The sequence below is a fragment of the Martes martes genome, assembly GCF_963455335.1.
Source record: "Martes martes genome assembly, chromosome: 15".
Taxonomy (NCBI): domain Eukaryota; kingdom Metazoa; phylum Chordata; class Mammalia; order Carnivora; family Mustelidae; genus Martes; species Martes martes.
The window spans coordinates 63,359,313-63,375,269 of NC_137903.1; the positions used below are offsets into that span (position 1 = coordinate 63,359,313).

The 15,957-nt window shown below is 40.9% G+C and overlaps 1 protein-coding gene across 2 annotated transcripts in view; it reads right to left on the reverse strand.

Moving 5' to 3' along the window:
• FMN2 (formin 2) overlaps positions 1-15,957 on the reverse strand; it is a gene marked incomplete at its 5' end in the record, with an annotated part of 369,568 nt that overhangs the window by 258,349 nt on the left and 95,262 nt on the right. Inside the window, one exon of one of the 2 annotated variants that reach the window (XM_080825183.1) lies at positions 586-2,207. The exons of the other annotated variant lie outside the window; for it this stretch is intronic. Within the exon in view, the coding sequence (XP_080681309.1) occupies positions 586-2,207 (1,622 nt within the window). The remainder of the gene's footprint in view (positions 1-585; positions 2,208-15,957) is intronic. 2 annotated transcript variants of the gene reach the window in all.

Genomic DNA, 15,957 nt, shown 5'->3' on the forward strand with positions numbered 1-15,957 from the left:
CCCAAGTATGATTTCATGACTTCAGAGTGTGTCACCGATTATCTACAGAAATGCCAGGAAATTCTCAAAACTCAATTATTTCACACATGGCATGTGGATATGTGTCTTTTTGTGTAGCACGTCTTGGAAGAGAAAGACTACTGCAAACAAAATGGAATAGTAAAACGAGACTGTGCCTTCAAAAAATGCACAAAAATGGATTTCAAAAAAATCCGTCTTGAGGATCTGACTTATATTTACAAGCTATTTTTCAGAGTGATGTTCTGGAACCAGACAATAGAGCATGCAGGCTAAGAAAAATATACCTCTCCATTTTTCCAAGACTGATCAGTAACTATACAGATACCTACATCTTATACACTGATATACATATATCGTTTGTCTTATACTTCTGATACCTCTGGAGAAAAGTCTAAAATTTTAAATAACGGACACTTCACTAAATATTAATGTAAAAAAATCTACAGACAAGTTTCAGAGCAGTACTTAAAAATACATTAAATTGTAATTTCCCCCAAGAGTTTTAAAGGCAAATGTTCCCTCATACTGACAAACTGTGCACAGATGAGCGCCAATTCATGTTACCTTTTACTATGAAGTTGAATTCTCGTCCAATACAGAGGCTTCATGGGCCGACAAGGCTCTACTGGCTGCTTCCTACTCCCTCTGTCTTGGTTGAGCCCTAATCCAAACAAGCCAGCTGGCAACGGAGGAGGAAGAAAGCCACACACTTGTGGTGCTGATAAAGTGCTACTTCCAGCTTGAGGGGGGAGGGGAGGGCCTGATCCAGGAAGAAGAGGGGGTGGGGGAATGCCTGTCCCAGAAGTGGCAGGGGGAGCTGGAACAGATGCGATCCCCATACCTGGCAGAGGAGGAGGTGGAGGAATCCCAAGTCCAGGCAAAGGAGGGGGAGGAGGTATTCCCACTCCGGGAAGAGGCGGGGGAGGGGGTATTCCTTCACCTGGTAGGGGAGGGGGAGGAGGTATTCCCACTCCGGGAAGAGGCGGGGGAGGGGGTATTCCCACTCCGGGAAGAGGCGGGGGAGGAGGTATTCCCACTCCGGGAAGAGGCGGGGGAGGGGGTATTCCCACTCCGGGAAGAGGCGGGGGAGGGGGTATTCCCACTCCGGGAAGAGGCGGGGGAGGGGGTATCCCCACTCCGGGAAGAGGCGGGGGAGGGGGTATCCCCACTCCGGGAAGGGGCGGGGGAGGGGGTATCCCCACTCCGGGAAGGGGAGGGGGAGGAGGTATTCCCTCACCTGGCAAAGGAGGAGGAGGAGGTATTCCCTCACCTGGCAAAGGAGGGGGAGGAGGTATTCCTTCACCCGGCAAGGGAGGGGGAGGAGGTATTCCCTCACCCAGCAAAGGAGGGGGAGGAGGTATCCCCACTACAGGAAGAGGAGGGGGAGGAGGTATTCCCACACCAGGCAAAGGGGGAGGAGGAGGTGGTAGCATTTCTGTACCAGTCAGAGGAGGAGGCGGGGGGATGGCTGTACTGGGAGGAGCAGGCCCTGCTGTGCCAGGGAGAGGGGGAGGTGGGGGGAGCACCATGCCCACTGCAGGCATGGAGCCGGAAGACTCTGTACAAGGCAGAGGTGGTGAGGGTTGGATGCTATGGCTGTTTTCAAAGGAAGAGAAAACAGAGTGTTGCTGGCTGGTTTCAAACTCAGTATGAAGAGAAGGATGGGAAGGCTGTGACCCGACCTGTCTTTGACTGTCAGACCAGGGAAGGGGCGGAGGTGGTGGAGGCAAAGTGGGTTGATGTGTGTCGAGCTGTACTGATATTCGCCTTGGAGACACAATCAAAGAGATCTCTGAGCAGAACTTTGTCTGAGGTCCAGAAGGTGAGGAGGGCAGAGCTGAGTCTCCATGTTCAGGCCCTGGAGGGCAGGGAGGACACTCCGGCAGTGCGTGAACAGAAGGCAGTGTTGGTCTCCCACCCTCTTCCGTCGGGGACGTCTGGATGGACTTTGCCTGTAAAATCCTTTCATGACGTACATCCTTTTCTCCTAACCTGAGAGCTTCAAGACAGACACCTTCTAAGGGCGCCACTCCATTCTGAGCCCCGTGATGGCCGCTGGCCACGTCCACATCCAGGGCAGGGTACTGCTTCTCCAGTGCAGCTATCTTGGTCCTCAGATCCTCGATGGTCTGTTCCAGCTGCTGAATGACAGTTGCTTGTCCTTCAGACTTCATGTCAAGAACTTCCTGAGGGGCAACAAAGTTAAGTGTAGTTAAGAGAAAATAAGGATCAAAAAATATTAAAATAATGTTAAAACTTGCCAAATATATTTGTTTGTATATATATTTGCCAAATATATTTGTTGTAATACTTCCAGAAAGATCCCTCTGTAGAAAGATACTATTAGTATTTCTATGTATCCCCTCTTCTCCACCCTTGGACTTCAAAATGCTTTATACGCATCACCATAAAGTCCAAAGGTCCTTGTTTGTCTCAACTTTAAATGGTATCACTGAAGACTAGTAGACCACTGAGAACAGGGGGAAAAAATTCTGAATGACAAGCCAATTTATTTCCAAGACAGCCTCCTCTCATACCTGCCCAGTAACACTTGCTCTTAACATACTCCCGAAAGACATTTTGAATCCTTAGTTATTTTTAAAGTTATCACTACCTTTTAAAGGTAGTCACTGAAAGAAATCTCCAATAAGATTATTTGAAATAGCTTCGAGATCCGTATGCATGTGTATCATTTCACTTACATCACGTTTACTGCCATTTTAATCTTTTACTGAAGGCACTTCAGAAAGTGATACCTGTGACTCTGCACAATTTATAAAGACATCTGATAACAACTGTGCCAATGTATGGGTCACCTCTAAATGGTGTCTTCCTTTCCCAAGGCATAGAATCAACCAGAAATCCTTTAAGAAAAAAAGAATGCTTTGGGGTCCAAAAAGGGAGAAGCCCTATGGGTAAATTAAATATGAATAACAGATGAACAAGAAGAAAAGAGAAGAATAAGCCATGGGTGGGAAAAAAAAAAAGTAGGAAAAAAGGAATAAGAGACGGTAAAAGAGATGGGAGGACAAACTCTAGCTGGGGTCATGCAGACCTGGATTTGCTCTTTCAAGGCTGGAATACAAGGCAGGGTCAACGTGGGAGAGTTCTCCTACTGAGAGCTATTTCTCCAGAGTGTCCCAGGGCTTTCCACAGATGAACCCAATAGGGGCCTCCAGAAAGAGCCATAGTCCACAGACACACACATCTATTACCTTCCCCACACAGGAGCCTGAAGTTGCCAATCCAGATCTGCACTTTATAAATAATGGAAGAATAATTAAGAGATAATACCAAAATTATGTTAAGTGTAAAACTAAACTCATATCTGGCTTACCAAAGGTTAGGGGATCCAAGAAAACTCTCCGCAAAATAAAAAATAAAATTTTTATTTCCCCTTTATTAAATCCAAAACAAATACCTACATAACCCACCTGCAATGGAAAAGCTGCAGATGAACAAGACAGAAATGTTCTTTCTGTAAATGTATTTAAAATACTTACTATAAATGAAGCATTTTTGGTGCTACATGTGTATTTGTTAAAAATCTTCAGAGCTAGTCCCCCATCCTTCCCACAGGGAGTAAAGAATCTATAAACTTAGTAGTTTTAGTACTAACCCCTGTTACTTCTTCCCTGGAAACTTACTGTAACATTCAACTTGCTTTAGATCGGTTATGATGCTTTTTGAGAACTACAGAGACTTGTAAATTCAGAGGTATGCTCCTTACACGAGGTACTCTATTTCCTTATTGTCATATAATGCTGCATGGCCCTTACTACGGAAGAAAAGTGAAAAGGAAACTAATTTGCTTTTCAACTAATAAAGGAATGTAATTCACTTTAAACAGTTGGGCATAAATTTGAAAGGCACTTGGTATTTACTTGTAAATATAGATATTCATATATGTATTTAGATACTTTTTTGTTATTCGTCATCAATGTCTACACAAAAGACTAAAGTATTACAAAGCATAGTTTGAGAAATCATGCCATATATTTTCTAAATAGTCCATGGTAAAAAAACAAACAAACAAACAAAAAACCCTATAATGAACAGTATTTTTTTTGACTACTGTATTTCACTCCACTCTCCAATTAAGAGGCTAGTAATTATAGAACAAACCAAAAGCCAAAAGACTGCTCCCAAATTAATCCCAATACAACATATAATTACTCAGTACTTCTTCCTTACCCTGGATTAGTAAAATGTATAGATTATTTTCATTTCTCCAGCGTGACCTTCAAAGTAAAAAGATTAGGTGATGAAAGGCACACAGAAGTAAATTTTGGAACAATTTTCTAAACTCATTTCTTAAATTACTGAGGCCAGCTCTTTTTCATCATAGATCTGAATATAATGGAAGCACTATATGACCTCTCCTTCATAAGGCCATTACTCTCAGGAACAGGAAACATAATAGGCTTTCCTAACACAGAGAAGAAGACAGAAACTTAGACAATATGCCAAAATGGAGGAATTCATCCCAAATGAAACAACAAGATAAGGTCATGGCTAGAGATCTAACTGAAACAGATAGAAGTAATATACTTAATGGAGACTTTAAACAACAATCATAAGGATAGTCACTGGACTTGAGAAAAGCATGGAAGACTTCAGGGAAACATTTACCATGGAGATGAGTTAAAAAAACAGTCAGAAATGAAAAATGAAATAACTGATATTCCAAACAGACTGAACGTAATGAACCCAAGGATAGAATAAGCAGAGGAATGAATAAGTGATATATTAGACAAAATAATGGAAAACAATGAAGTTGAAGAAAAGAAAAAGAAGAATTACGGAACACAAGAACAGATGTAGGGAACTCAGTGACCCCATCAAATGTAATGACATTCGTATTATAGAAGTCCCAGAAGACGAAGAGAGAAAAGAGGGGGCAGAAAATTTACTTGAGGAAATCATAGCTGAAAATTTCCCTAATCTGGGGAAGGAATATAATGAAAGCAATACAAAAGGACATGAAGAAGAAGGAAAAGAAGTAAGAGAAGGAATTAATTCTAAATCATAACACCCTAGCACAATAGCAATGTCTACATTTCTTTCTACATGGATTTATGCTCCCACATTTACAAGCCAACTAGTCCAACACAGCACTCGAAGTCAATGATCACAGAAAGTCATAGTACCAGTGACTGGAAAGATTCCTGAGATCTTCAGCCTTTCTAATTACTTATACAGCCAACAGGAAAAAGGTTAAAAAAAAAATCCCATTAAACATGATATACCAGAAAAGACTTTTTAAATGGAATCAAGACAATTTGGCAGTTCCTGTGGATTGACCTTCCCAACCTCCAGCTCCCTCTCCTTCTACGTGCAGAAGAAAAACTACATTTACAGGCCCCCTTGCAGTTACATTCCTCCAATTAGATGCAGGTGCACTGAGATTTAGACAGTGGAACGAGAGAGAAGCCACGCTCCAGTGTCCCTAAGTGTTCTGCTAGAGATCAAGACCTGCTAGCGGAAGCTGCTCTGGAACAACATTCCACTGTCCGCTCTCCAGTTTCCAACGGTAGCCTCAACGGCTTTAGCTTCCCTGGTATGCCAGTTGTATATGATCCCTTTGAAAAGTTTCAGCCTAGAAGTAGATCTTTCAAACTTTTTTCTAAGATTTTATTTATCCATTTGACAGAGAGAGACAGCGAGAGAAGGAATACAAGCAGGGGGAGTGGGAGAGAGAGAAGCAGGCTTCCTGCCGAGCAGGGAGCCTGTTGCGGGGGCTCAATCCCAGGACCGTGGGATCATGACCTGACCCGAAGGCAGACGTCTAACGACCAAGCCACACACGTGCCCTGCTTTCAAACTTTCTAACCTTTTCATGAAAAAGTTAACTTTATGTTGTAAACCCTGTTTAATATATCTAATACTGTTGCACAGACAGCATGTCCACACAGCCCCTTGGGAGCCATTTTCAGTAGCAAAACTGCCAACAAAAAGCACAAAAATGCAAACAACATAGCACTAAACAGACCATGAAAAGGACCCTCGGTTATAAGATGAGAATTGAAATAAGTAGGCCGACTGTGACCTCGCTTCATCTCCACTGGGAGCGTATGTGTCAGACGACTTGAGTGTTTTGCCCTTCTGTGGGTGTCAGGGAATGACCATGAAAGCAACTGCGGTATTGATTTTGGAGTTACAAATACATGTTAGTGAGCAGGGAAATTTGCAGATATGAACTTGGGGACGGGGGATAAATAAATAAATTTTATATATATATATATATATTTTTTTTTTCCAGAATAAAATATGGAGGGAAAAGGTTCCTCCTGTAAGCACCTTGAGGTGATCTCTAAAAATGGTTACACTATTCACTTGACCCAGAAGATCCTACAACATCATGCAAATCAAGAAGTTCAAATTTTCTTGTTCATTTTAAGAACATTAGTGAAACCACCCAGGGTATACATATGGGAAAAGCCACTAAGTATCTGGAAGATGTCACTTTACAGAAGCAATGGGTGCCATTCCATAGTTACAATGGTACAGCAGGTAAGTATGCCCCGGCCAAAGAGTAGAGCTGGACACAGGGTCGGTGACCCAAAAAGAAGGTTGAATTTTTGCTGCACATGATTAAAAATGCAGATAGTAACGCTGAACTTAAGGGTTTAGATGTAGATTACCTGGTCACAGAGCACATCCATGTAAACAAAAGTCCCCAGACACATTCCGCCAGATTTGTGTAGCTCACAGATTAACCCATACATGAGCTCCCACTGCCACATTGAGATGATCTTTACTGAAAAAGAAAGAGTTGTTTCTAAAAGAAGAGTAGATTGCACAGGAGGGAAAAAAAGATATCCCAGAAGAAAATAAGGAAACAAAAACTTAAAGCCTACGATTAAATCCAGCATAAAATAAATGCAAATAAAAGTGGGGTTTTTTAGTTGTAGGAAAAAAAAGACCCTCTCTTCCTTTAAAAATAAATAAATATAAAAATAAATAAAGCAACTATATCCTTATTTCTAAAACAATTTTTTTCTCCTAATGGTAAGCACAAATTGTTAGAATTAAAATGATTTAAGTGTTAATTTTCTACAGCACAAACTTTCTGGCAAATGTATACAATACCACAATATATGACATCTTTCATGAAAAGATGGTCATTTCTTTATACCATTGGAGAAATTCATCCTTTTCCCCAGTGACCTCTGACAATCCTCTGATATGCAAACTTATCTTTTCAAACATATACGTATGTCAGCTATCCTCTTTACCAAATCAACTAACTCTGTCAGGTACTCACCCATTAATCACTTTTCATGTGAACCACCTTCCTTGACTTCAGGAAATTCTACACCTTCGTTTCACCTTCCACTCTATTTGTATGATGTGGCTTAAAACACCCACGAACATTGACATGAATGGACGCTGCCACAACTGAAGCATGGTAGATGGTAACAGACGGCCCAAGCGGGCACAGATTTGGGGTTGGACCTAATTTTACAAGGGGTCAATTTATTAGAGTATATTGTTCTATTATATATCTTACTTATTTTTTTCTTCCTTTCTTTTTAAACTTATTTTTTAAACAAAGTGACCACTGAGAGCACTCAAATAAGAAAAAGATGAGAAAATAAGGGAGTGGCACACTCCCTACGCTTCACAGGTTTTCAAATGTAAAATACAATAAGAACCAGAACAGGGAAAGGACAGAGGAAACAGGAGAACAAAACTTCAAAACTGACTTTGCAGTGAATATGGCAGAGAGAGCCGTGAGGTGCCGGGAAGGTGGTGAAGTCAACAACTGCACAGAGAGGGAACAGACGACGGAGACAAAAGGCTGACGTCTGTGGAGGGAACTGGTTTGCAGAGATAATTATTATAGTTAAAGGACATGGGAAAAAGTTGGAGTGAGAGACTACCTGCTTCTCACATTAATCCCAACGTAGAGAGAACAGAACGCCAATTTGCCGAAATCCTGATTCCCCCTCTATGACCCTATCTTTACCTTCAAAATCCCAGCCCAAGTCAGTGTTACATCCTCCTTCTCCATTGCAGGAAACAGCAGGTAAGCTCATCTCGGGCTTTAACTGATGAACCCATAAAATAAGGTCAGCCGTCTATTCTTACAGAGTAGCCACATGTACATAAGATTTTTGGTTTTGAATTCGGCGGAGAGTCTCCAAAGAATCTTATCTGACCTTCCTTATCCGGGGCTTTCGGGGCAGGGCCGGCTGCTCCCACGGTACCACCGATGGGATTCCATCGCCGGAGACACTCTCTAGAGCTATTTGGCGAAGGCTGTGTTGCCTATAAGCAGTGAAGAGTTGGTTTCTATTTGGGTTATAGTTTTCCATTTTTTTCAAAGATTATTAAAGAAATTCCCATGGTATGTAACGGCTATTATCAAGAAAAAAAATACTGTCTATTTTCTGGCCATTTGAACACAAGTCCTCTCAGGGCCCACCCACAAAGCTCAGTTGTAATCTCAAGAGCCCGCCAGGCGCTCTGTGGTCCGTGGAAGGCGTCAAGTCGAGGGCCTGTTCCTTGTGTCCTGCGCCTGGTACTTAATCTTCTCCTCACGGGTATAACTAGATACAGGCCTAGCAGATCCTCAAAGGATTTGACAGTGCTAAAACGTACTTTCTATTATCTCTAGACTTCTGCACTTTTCAAAAAGACGGCATTGCCAGTAATTGTGCGACCGTTTACCCAACACTAATGGTTCTCACTATTAAAAGTTAAAATAAACAAAATTTTTAAAAGGAGAGTAGGGAAAAAGTAATCTTTATAATTTTGCGCACAATCCAAATAATGGGTATATCCCTATAAACGGAAGAAAGATAACAAATCTATTTCAGTTATTCAAAACAGTATCTAATATACCTTATATATTACCAATGTTGAGATTGTTTGTATTTTAAAATATTACTTCAATCCCCTAAATCATTATAAGTAGTAAAGTCTGCCATCCACTTTGGCTGAACAATTATATACAATACATCAGCCAAAATTCTTCTATTCCTGTATAATCTTATATGTGGGTGGTGACAGTTAGTTTTATAAATTGTTTGAACACTTGCATATCACAAAATACAAGTTTCCACGAAAAAATAAAATGTTCACCAAAATTTTTTTCGAATTACAAGATTATCTGATTCCCAGAAAAAGAAACATTAATGTAACATTAAGGCTAAAACTGTCAAAAAGGAAGCCAAGATACACTCAAGTAAAGCTTTTGCTGAAAAGCTAATTTGCTTTGTCTTTGAAACTTTATGATGTTTATAATGTAAGCAAGATACTTTCGGAGCCTGGAATATAAAACGACTATTGGTCAGTTAACACTGTGATAATTTATTCTGTGTTAATATGAGATACGAAATTTATTTTCTATCATATTCAGATTTTCAAGTTCTGCTATATCCTAAGGCCATGTTACCGCCAAGTTAGGATACCTCTAGACATCTGTAAAATATAAATCCTACTCTTCACAGAAGCATATAAATTCTCTATTTGTCATGATCTGAATTCTAAACACCATTCTAAGGGTTTTGAACAAACCAGGGGCATTCCAGATTTACCATAAGCCAAGACAAGCTACACAGGATTCTACAGGAAAGGAAATCCAGATTTTAAATAGAAAGATTATGGATAAAAATAAAGTACCGACAATTTCCAGTTTGAAAAGGAATTTCAAGAAAGGAGGGAACATCAGAACATACAGCAAGTAGAAAATAACTTACCTAGGTCTTCTTAAAGCAGAACATATTGTGGGAAAGAAGAGCTTCACACACAGAGAGCTCAAATAGCACCTCTGGGACCCTCACAATGAAAAGATGATCTAGTGAAATTATCATAGTGTCAAACTGGAATCTCTTCCCATCCCTTCATTGCAGGAATGACAAATGTGAGGGAGAGGGATTCGTTAGAACTCAAAACTGGCTGTATTCCTTTCAACATCTCTTTATTGCTATAGTTGATAACAATCTGATCGAAAGTCAACATCTTTATTCCCAAAACCAAAGCAGAAGTAATGTGTTTGGGAAAGGGGGTCAGGAAAAAAAGAGTAAGAAACGGTCAAGAGAACTTTCCTTCCTTCACACCCAACTAATCTCCAACATCAAAGACTTCATAAAAAACAAAGCTTGGAGGACGTCAAAGGGGATGGGTTAGAAATGTTAGCCAGAAAGCTGCCTCTCGACCTTGCCGTTCTCCTGCAACTGCTGTCCCAGTAATCCCTCCTGTTCTTCTGTCTAATTTTATACCTTCTCCTTCCCATTTCTTTTTCTCTGTTCCCTCCTTTGGATGTTTTTTGGGGTGTAGTGTACCGAACTTACAGTAACTGAAGACTTTGTCCTTAGCCCACTACCCTCTCTACGTACGTTGGGAGAGGACATCAGTTTTTATGTCTTTAGTCTTCATCTCTATAGAATTATTTCCTAGTTTTCCTGTCCCGTCAATACTTCACTTCCAAATTGTGACGGCTTAGCTATCATCGCTTTTTGATTACACTCCATTTTCCTTAAATGTATAATGCATTTATTTCCAAAGAAATATTAACTCCGTGCCTTGCAGTTTGCCTAGGCGTACTAACATCCTTCCATCACTTTTTCTAATCCTCTGGGCTCATAATGTGTACCAGAATCACAAGGAGGACTTTTGAAGACACAAATTGCTAGTTCCGACTCTCAGAGTTTCCAATTCTGTAGGTCTGGAGCAGGGCCTGGGGATTTTCTTTTCTAACCAGTTTCCTAGGAATGCTAACGCTGCTGGTCCAAGGACCACACTTTGAGAACTACAGTCCATGCCTACCCTAGATATGGCTACCTTTGGCTAACTATCATTCCAACCTCTGGCTGCTGCCTTTCCTTTCATCAGATCGGCACGTTAGTTCAGATTCTCCTTACCTGACCCAAGGGATACATGGAGAGTTTAAATAACTGGTCCTCCTTCCTGGCTCTCCTTTCCCTCCTCCCATTAATTCTACATTCTCGTGCCAGGCAATCGTACCTTAAAATGCCAACTCATGTGCTTTCTTGCCAAAAACTTATGGCTCTTATGCTCATATGCTAAGCATAAGACATTTTAAATCCCCTACTTGATTCATAAGGTCTTCATAGATTATAAAGAGTAGATATCCTATTACCTACCCTGCCCTACTACTGTGAGGATTACATCGATACAGTCAAAGATCATTATTCACAGTTGTTACACTCTGTAGACTGAAGAATTAATTAGTGAATGCTCAGCCATGGATCCTAAGGAAAACGCAGAGTTCGGTTCCTACGAGCCTTTGGCCACGACATTTTCGTCAACTGATCGATACATAGCCTTGTTTTCTCTACGTTTCTGTTTAAAGTCACCTCTCATAATACATATTGTGGGTTTTCTTGCCATTGTACTCACACGAGAGCACTGTACCTCCCGTCCGAATGAAGCGTAACTAACAGGTGCGCGGTCACACTCTCCAGCCCGAGGGAGCGCCAGCCACCCCCCCTGCGGCACCACGCCCACGGGGCCCTGTCGACAGTGAGACCAACTGAAAGCACAGACAGGCAGGGAATATGGCACCACATGGATTGCAAGAAGGTATCTGCTTATAGTACGAGCTGAAACGAGAAGACAGAGTGTCACCTGTTCCCCCTCGGCCGGCAGACGGCACGTAGGGCAACTCACATCGCTCCCCACCTTGCTCATGTCTCCAGATGAACGTGAAAGCCTGTGAGGACGGATCTGCCGGCCACAAATACCGCGGCTATGTATTCTGCAAATACAGCGTCTATGAATAATGAGGATCAACTGAACTATGAAAGCGACTTTCCAAACCAGATATAACAACAATACTAGTAACAGCTAACGTTTTGAGAGCCTACTATGTGCCAGGAACCCATAAATTAATGCATTTAAATGTATGCACTTAAATTAAGGCATTTAAATCTCATGAAACGCCTGATGATAAAACTTTACAGATGAGGGAACTAAGGCACAGAGAGTAAGATACTATGCTCAGATTTGCCGGTTAAAAGAGTAAGTGGTATTTATACCCAGGGAAACTGGTCCAAAGCCCACATCCTCAATCACCATGTATGAATAGAAGCAAATGTTCTACCACTCCCCATGAAGCACCCTCTGCTCTAGTCAGTGTGGTCTCCTACTAATTAGCCATTCATCAGATATTTCCTGAGCTCCTAAAACATGTCAGGTACTCTGTTAGATACAGGAGGGACAAAGAAAATAAGGACAGTCTTGGTTATAAGGAGCTCATGTCTATGAGACATGAAAAATGCAACCATTATGGGAAAGTAAGTAAGTATAGGGGGCCCCAGGGCAGGGATGCCAAAAGGACTCTCCAGATTGAAGTCTTAAGGACGTGTCTAAATGGAAGTAAAATTTAACATGCATTTAGATTAATAAACAGGAATTAACTAGATTTTAAAGGGGGTAAGGGTAGGAGTATGAAAGAAACCTACAAAAAGACAGATATGAAGGATCCCAATCTTAGGTTGTTTTTCAGAAAACTGGGGTATTTTTTCAAGGCTGGAACAAACCAAATGTAGGAAAGAGTGGGTGGGAAGACTGAAGACAGAGGGTGGCAAGGAAAAGCCTACATGTCAGACTCGGGAGTCTGAATTTTCTTTCTCAAATGCTAGGAATAGTCATTAAATGAGCCTTAGCAGATATCAGACGTAAGTAAATCTGGATTTTAGAAAGATGACTCAAGGCATTGTGGAGGAAAGATTAGAGGGGATTAAGAGAGGAAATACAGAGCCTTCCTGGGGACTATCCCAGCGATCCAGATAAGCCTGGGCCCCAGGCAGAGGCCCAGGAGATGGAAAGCAGCCGGGTTGCCAGAGGAATAAACTGAGCCATTTCTTAACGTCCCCTGGTCACCTGGACGACTGTGCCTGCCCCGTCCTCCCCCAGACCCCCCCCTCCCAAAATGCCACATTCACTTTCACTCTGGTGCCTTTTTTCTCTTTTCTCATCTGAAAGTCTGTCTCCTTCCCTCCACCTGTCCCAAAATGGTCACCCTGAAGACCTGATCTAAGCTGCACCCTTCCTTAGAAGTTGTCCTTAATTACAATTTCTCAACAATATTCCTCTTTTCCCCTTAAGTTCTGCAAAACGATATTATACTAAACACCTCAGCAGAATCACGGGACATCTGACAAATCATGTCCTGTGCGTGGAGGTGCCTGGGACCTCATAACCATGTGTATTTCCCTCAGTACCTGCCACAAACACCTTGAACACAGCACTTCAGCAGATGTCCAATAAAGGATAAGCCCCCTTTGTACGTTAAGAACTTTTATCGGCTCAGCTATTCTAGTTGCTTGAGCTGTTTGTCATTCTCCACAGGACATCAACAACGCCGTCTGGCACAAATGAGGTTTACACCATCTTAACACTCAACAGAGCGAAGCTATAACTTCATTCCACCTCCCAGCCCGACTAAGAGACAACAAAGCGTAATTCTTTCCTCACATTTTCATCTCAAATTTTAACTGTTCTCCAGATGCTAACTTCTTTTCATTCTTAAAATTAACAGAACAGTTTTTCTCTTTATTTCTAGAGTTAAAATGTCTACATTTTTCTCTGAGCTAGTTGGGGGTTTCCATAAAATGAAAATATATTTTCCAGAGAAAAAAATTTTTCCCCTGAACATATTCTGGTAAATACCTTGCCCAAATGTTACCCATTTTCAATGTCAGCACCTTCACCAGAGTGTACTGCATCTCTACCCTTCCCATCCACCTCTCACCCTGCCCGCCCCCCACCCCCCCCCCCCCGACTCACTGGGTCAAAGTGTTTGTGAAACATCTAAGAACGACCAGTCTGAGGCAAACTTCAAGGATGACCAGACTGACTCAGGTTTTCTCCCCTCAGCCATCTCTCTCCTGCTCTCATTTAACCCCTATTTTTCTTACCCAGGTTTAATATTTTAGTTGTTTACTTGTCTTGTAAATCATCATTTCGTAGGTTTTTAATAACCATGGAAACTCATATTGCTTTTTGCCTTAGTTTAGAAGGAACTCACATTAAACAGTTTTTTCCAACCTTTTGTTATGTATGATATGTTCCAACAAAAAAGTGGCTTCTTGTTTTTATAAGTCTTCATCATTATCCTTTCAGAATTAAATCACACCACACCTTTCTTTTGATCTGACCGATACTTCTTTTATTCTCTAAACTTTCCGATGCCAAGACACATGTGAGTAATCCCTCAACCACCATCAACTAGGCCACCTCCCATCTGTTTCCTTGATTTGTCCCCAAATAAAGATGTTTCTGAAACAAATAATAAATTGTACTGAGTGGTTATTTCATGAAGAGCACTGTAACAGACACTGTAAGGAGAACCAGTGGGAAAGAATATTTAATTCCTTAAATAAGTTTGCAATCAAATTAGGCATCAAGGGGGACGCAGGAGGTGATCAGAGCAGGATCCTAAGAGTGTGTAAGCCAATTTCAAAGGAGGTTAAAATTGGACTGAGATAGGATTTTGCTGACCTTTGAGAATTTATTTGCATATAAACAATACAACATATGGGGTAAGAGCACTGCTACTATTTTCTTTTTTTTATTCTTTTCTTTAATAAAAAGAAATTAACTATTGTAATAGTAATACTTTGTAGTAAACTTTGTAATAAAGTAATACTTTGTAATAGACATGGCTCTTCACAATTAATAAAAACTATAATGTGCATAGAGACTCAACTTTCAACCACCTGATATTATCAATTCTTACCCAAAGCTTGACTTTCTAAAGAGCAAATTTTATTTATTTATTCTTTATCTTTCATCTAGTCCATTTGCATTAGAAAGGTGCGAGGAGTTTTAGGAAAAATGTTTCAAAACACAACTGTATATGTACAGTTAACCCCTGATCAGCATGGGAGTTAGAAGCACACAGTCAAATATCCGTGTATTACTTTTGACTCCCCTAAACTTAACTACCTATAGAGTGGAAGCCTTAGCCATAACTTAAACAGCTGATGAGCACACATTTTGTATATCATATGCATTATGTACTACATTCTTAGAATAAACAAAGCTGGAAAAAAAGAAAATATTATTAGGAAAAATCATAAGGAAGAGAAAATATATTTCTAGTACTGTATTTATGGGAACAAAATCCACATTTAGAGGAACCTGCACAGTTCAAACCCATGTAGTTCAAGGGTCAACGATAATTTCAAAAGCAAAAAGTTAAAAATGTGGCAGTAACCAGTTTTGCTCTCATATCTTAATCTTTAATATAAGAACAAACACTCTTAGAGATAATTATATATTGTAGAATATAAAAGGGTTTACAGTTTAGTATTTCAAATACCAAAAAAATATAAAGCAGAATTCAAAGTCCTAGTACAGTTTTGGTTTTTTAGTAGTCCTTTTGACATAGCAGATTTTCAGAGCGTATCACTTGAAAACAAATAATCAATAGATGGGGTCCTAAATAAGGTAGTTTTATCTGAAAGCCTTCTAATTCCACAGGGCCATCAGTAAAAACCCTCCGGGAGAAAGCGACAGTTCTTCCTTTCTGCTTGAATGCCAGCTGTGTTTGCTTTAAGCATCAGACTCTCTCCGGGCAATGCCACAGCCTTCCCCTCCTTTTAGTTGAGAAAAGGCTTTATGAGTCATGTGTTTTTTCTAGGGATATGGAGCTCTCAGAATTATTAAGTACGGGGAGAGAGTAAAAGTCAAAACTCATTCAATAAATTCCAGTGTGCTCAGATTGAGAGAACAGGTGCCTGAACTCACATCTGAAGAAAAGTTTAGAGGGCGCTTCCCAACCCTGTTCCCTGCCTCTGACTAAGCAGTCCTGGAGATCTCGCATTACAACCACAGAAGAACTCGGGCAGCCTGGGATGGGCCAGAAACCCTCCTCCGTTCATCATTCCTACAGAACAAACGGGCTTAAAACCTCTCATTGCCTCCAGTAGGGGTAATTTATAGAGATACAGAACTGCC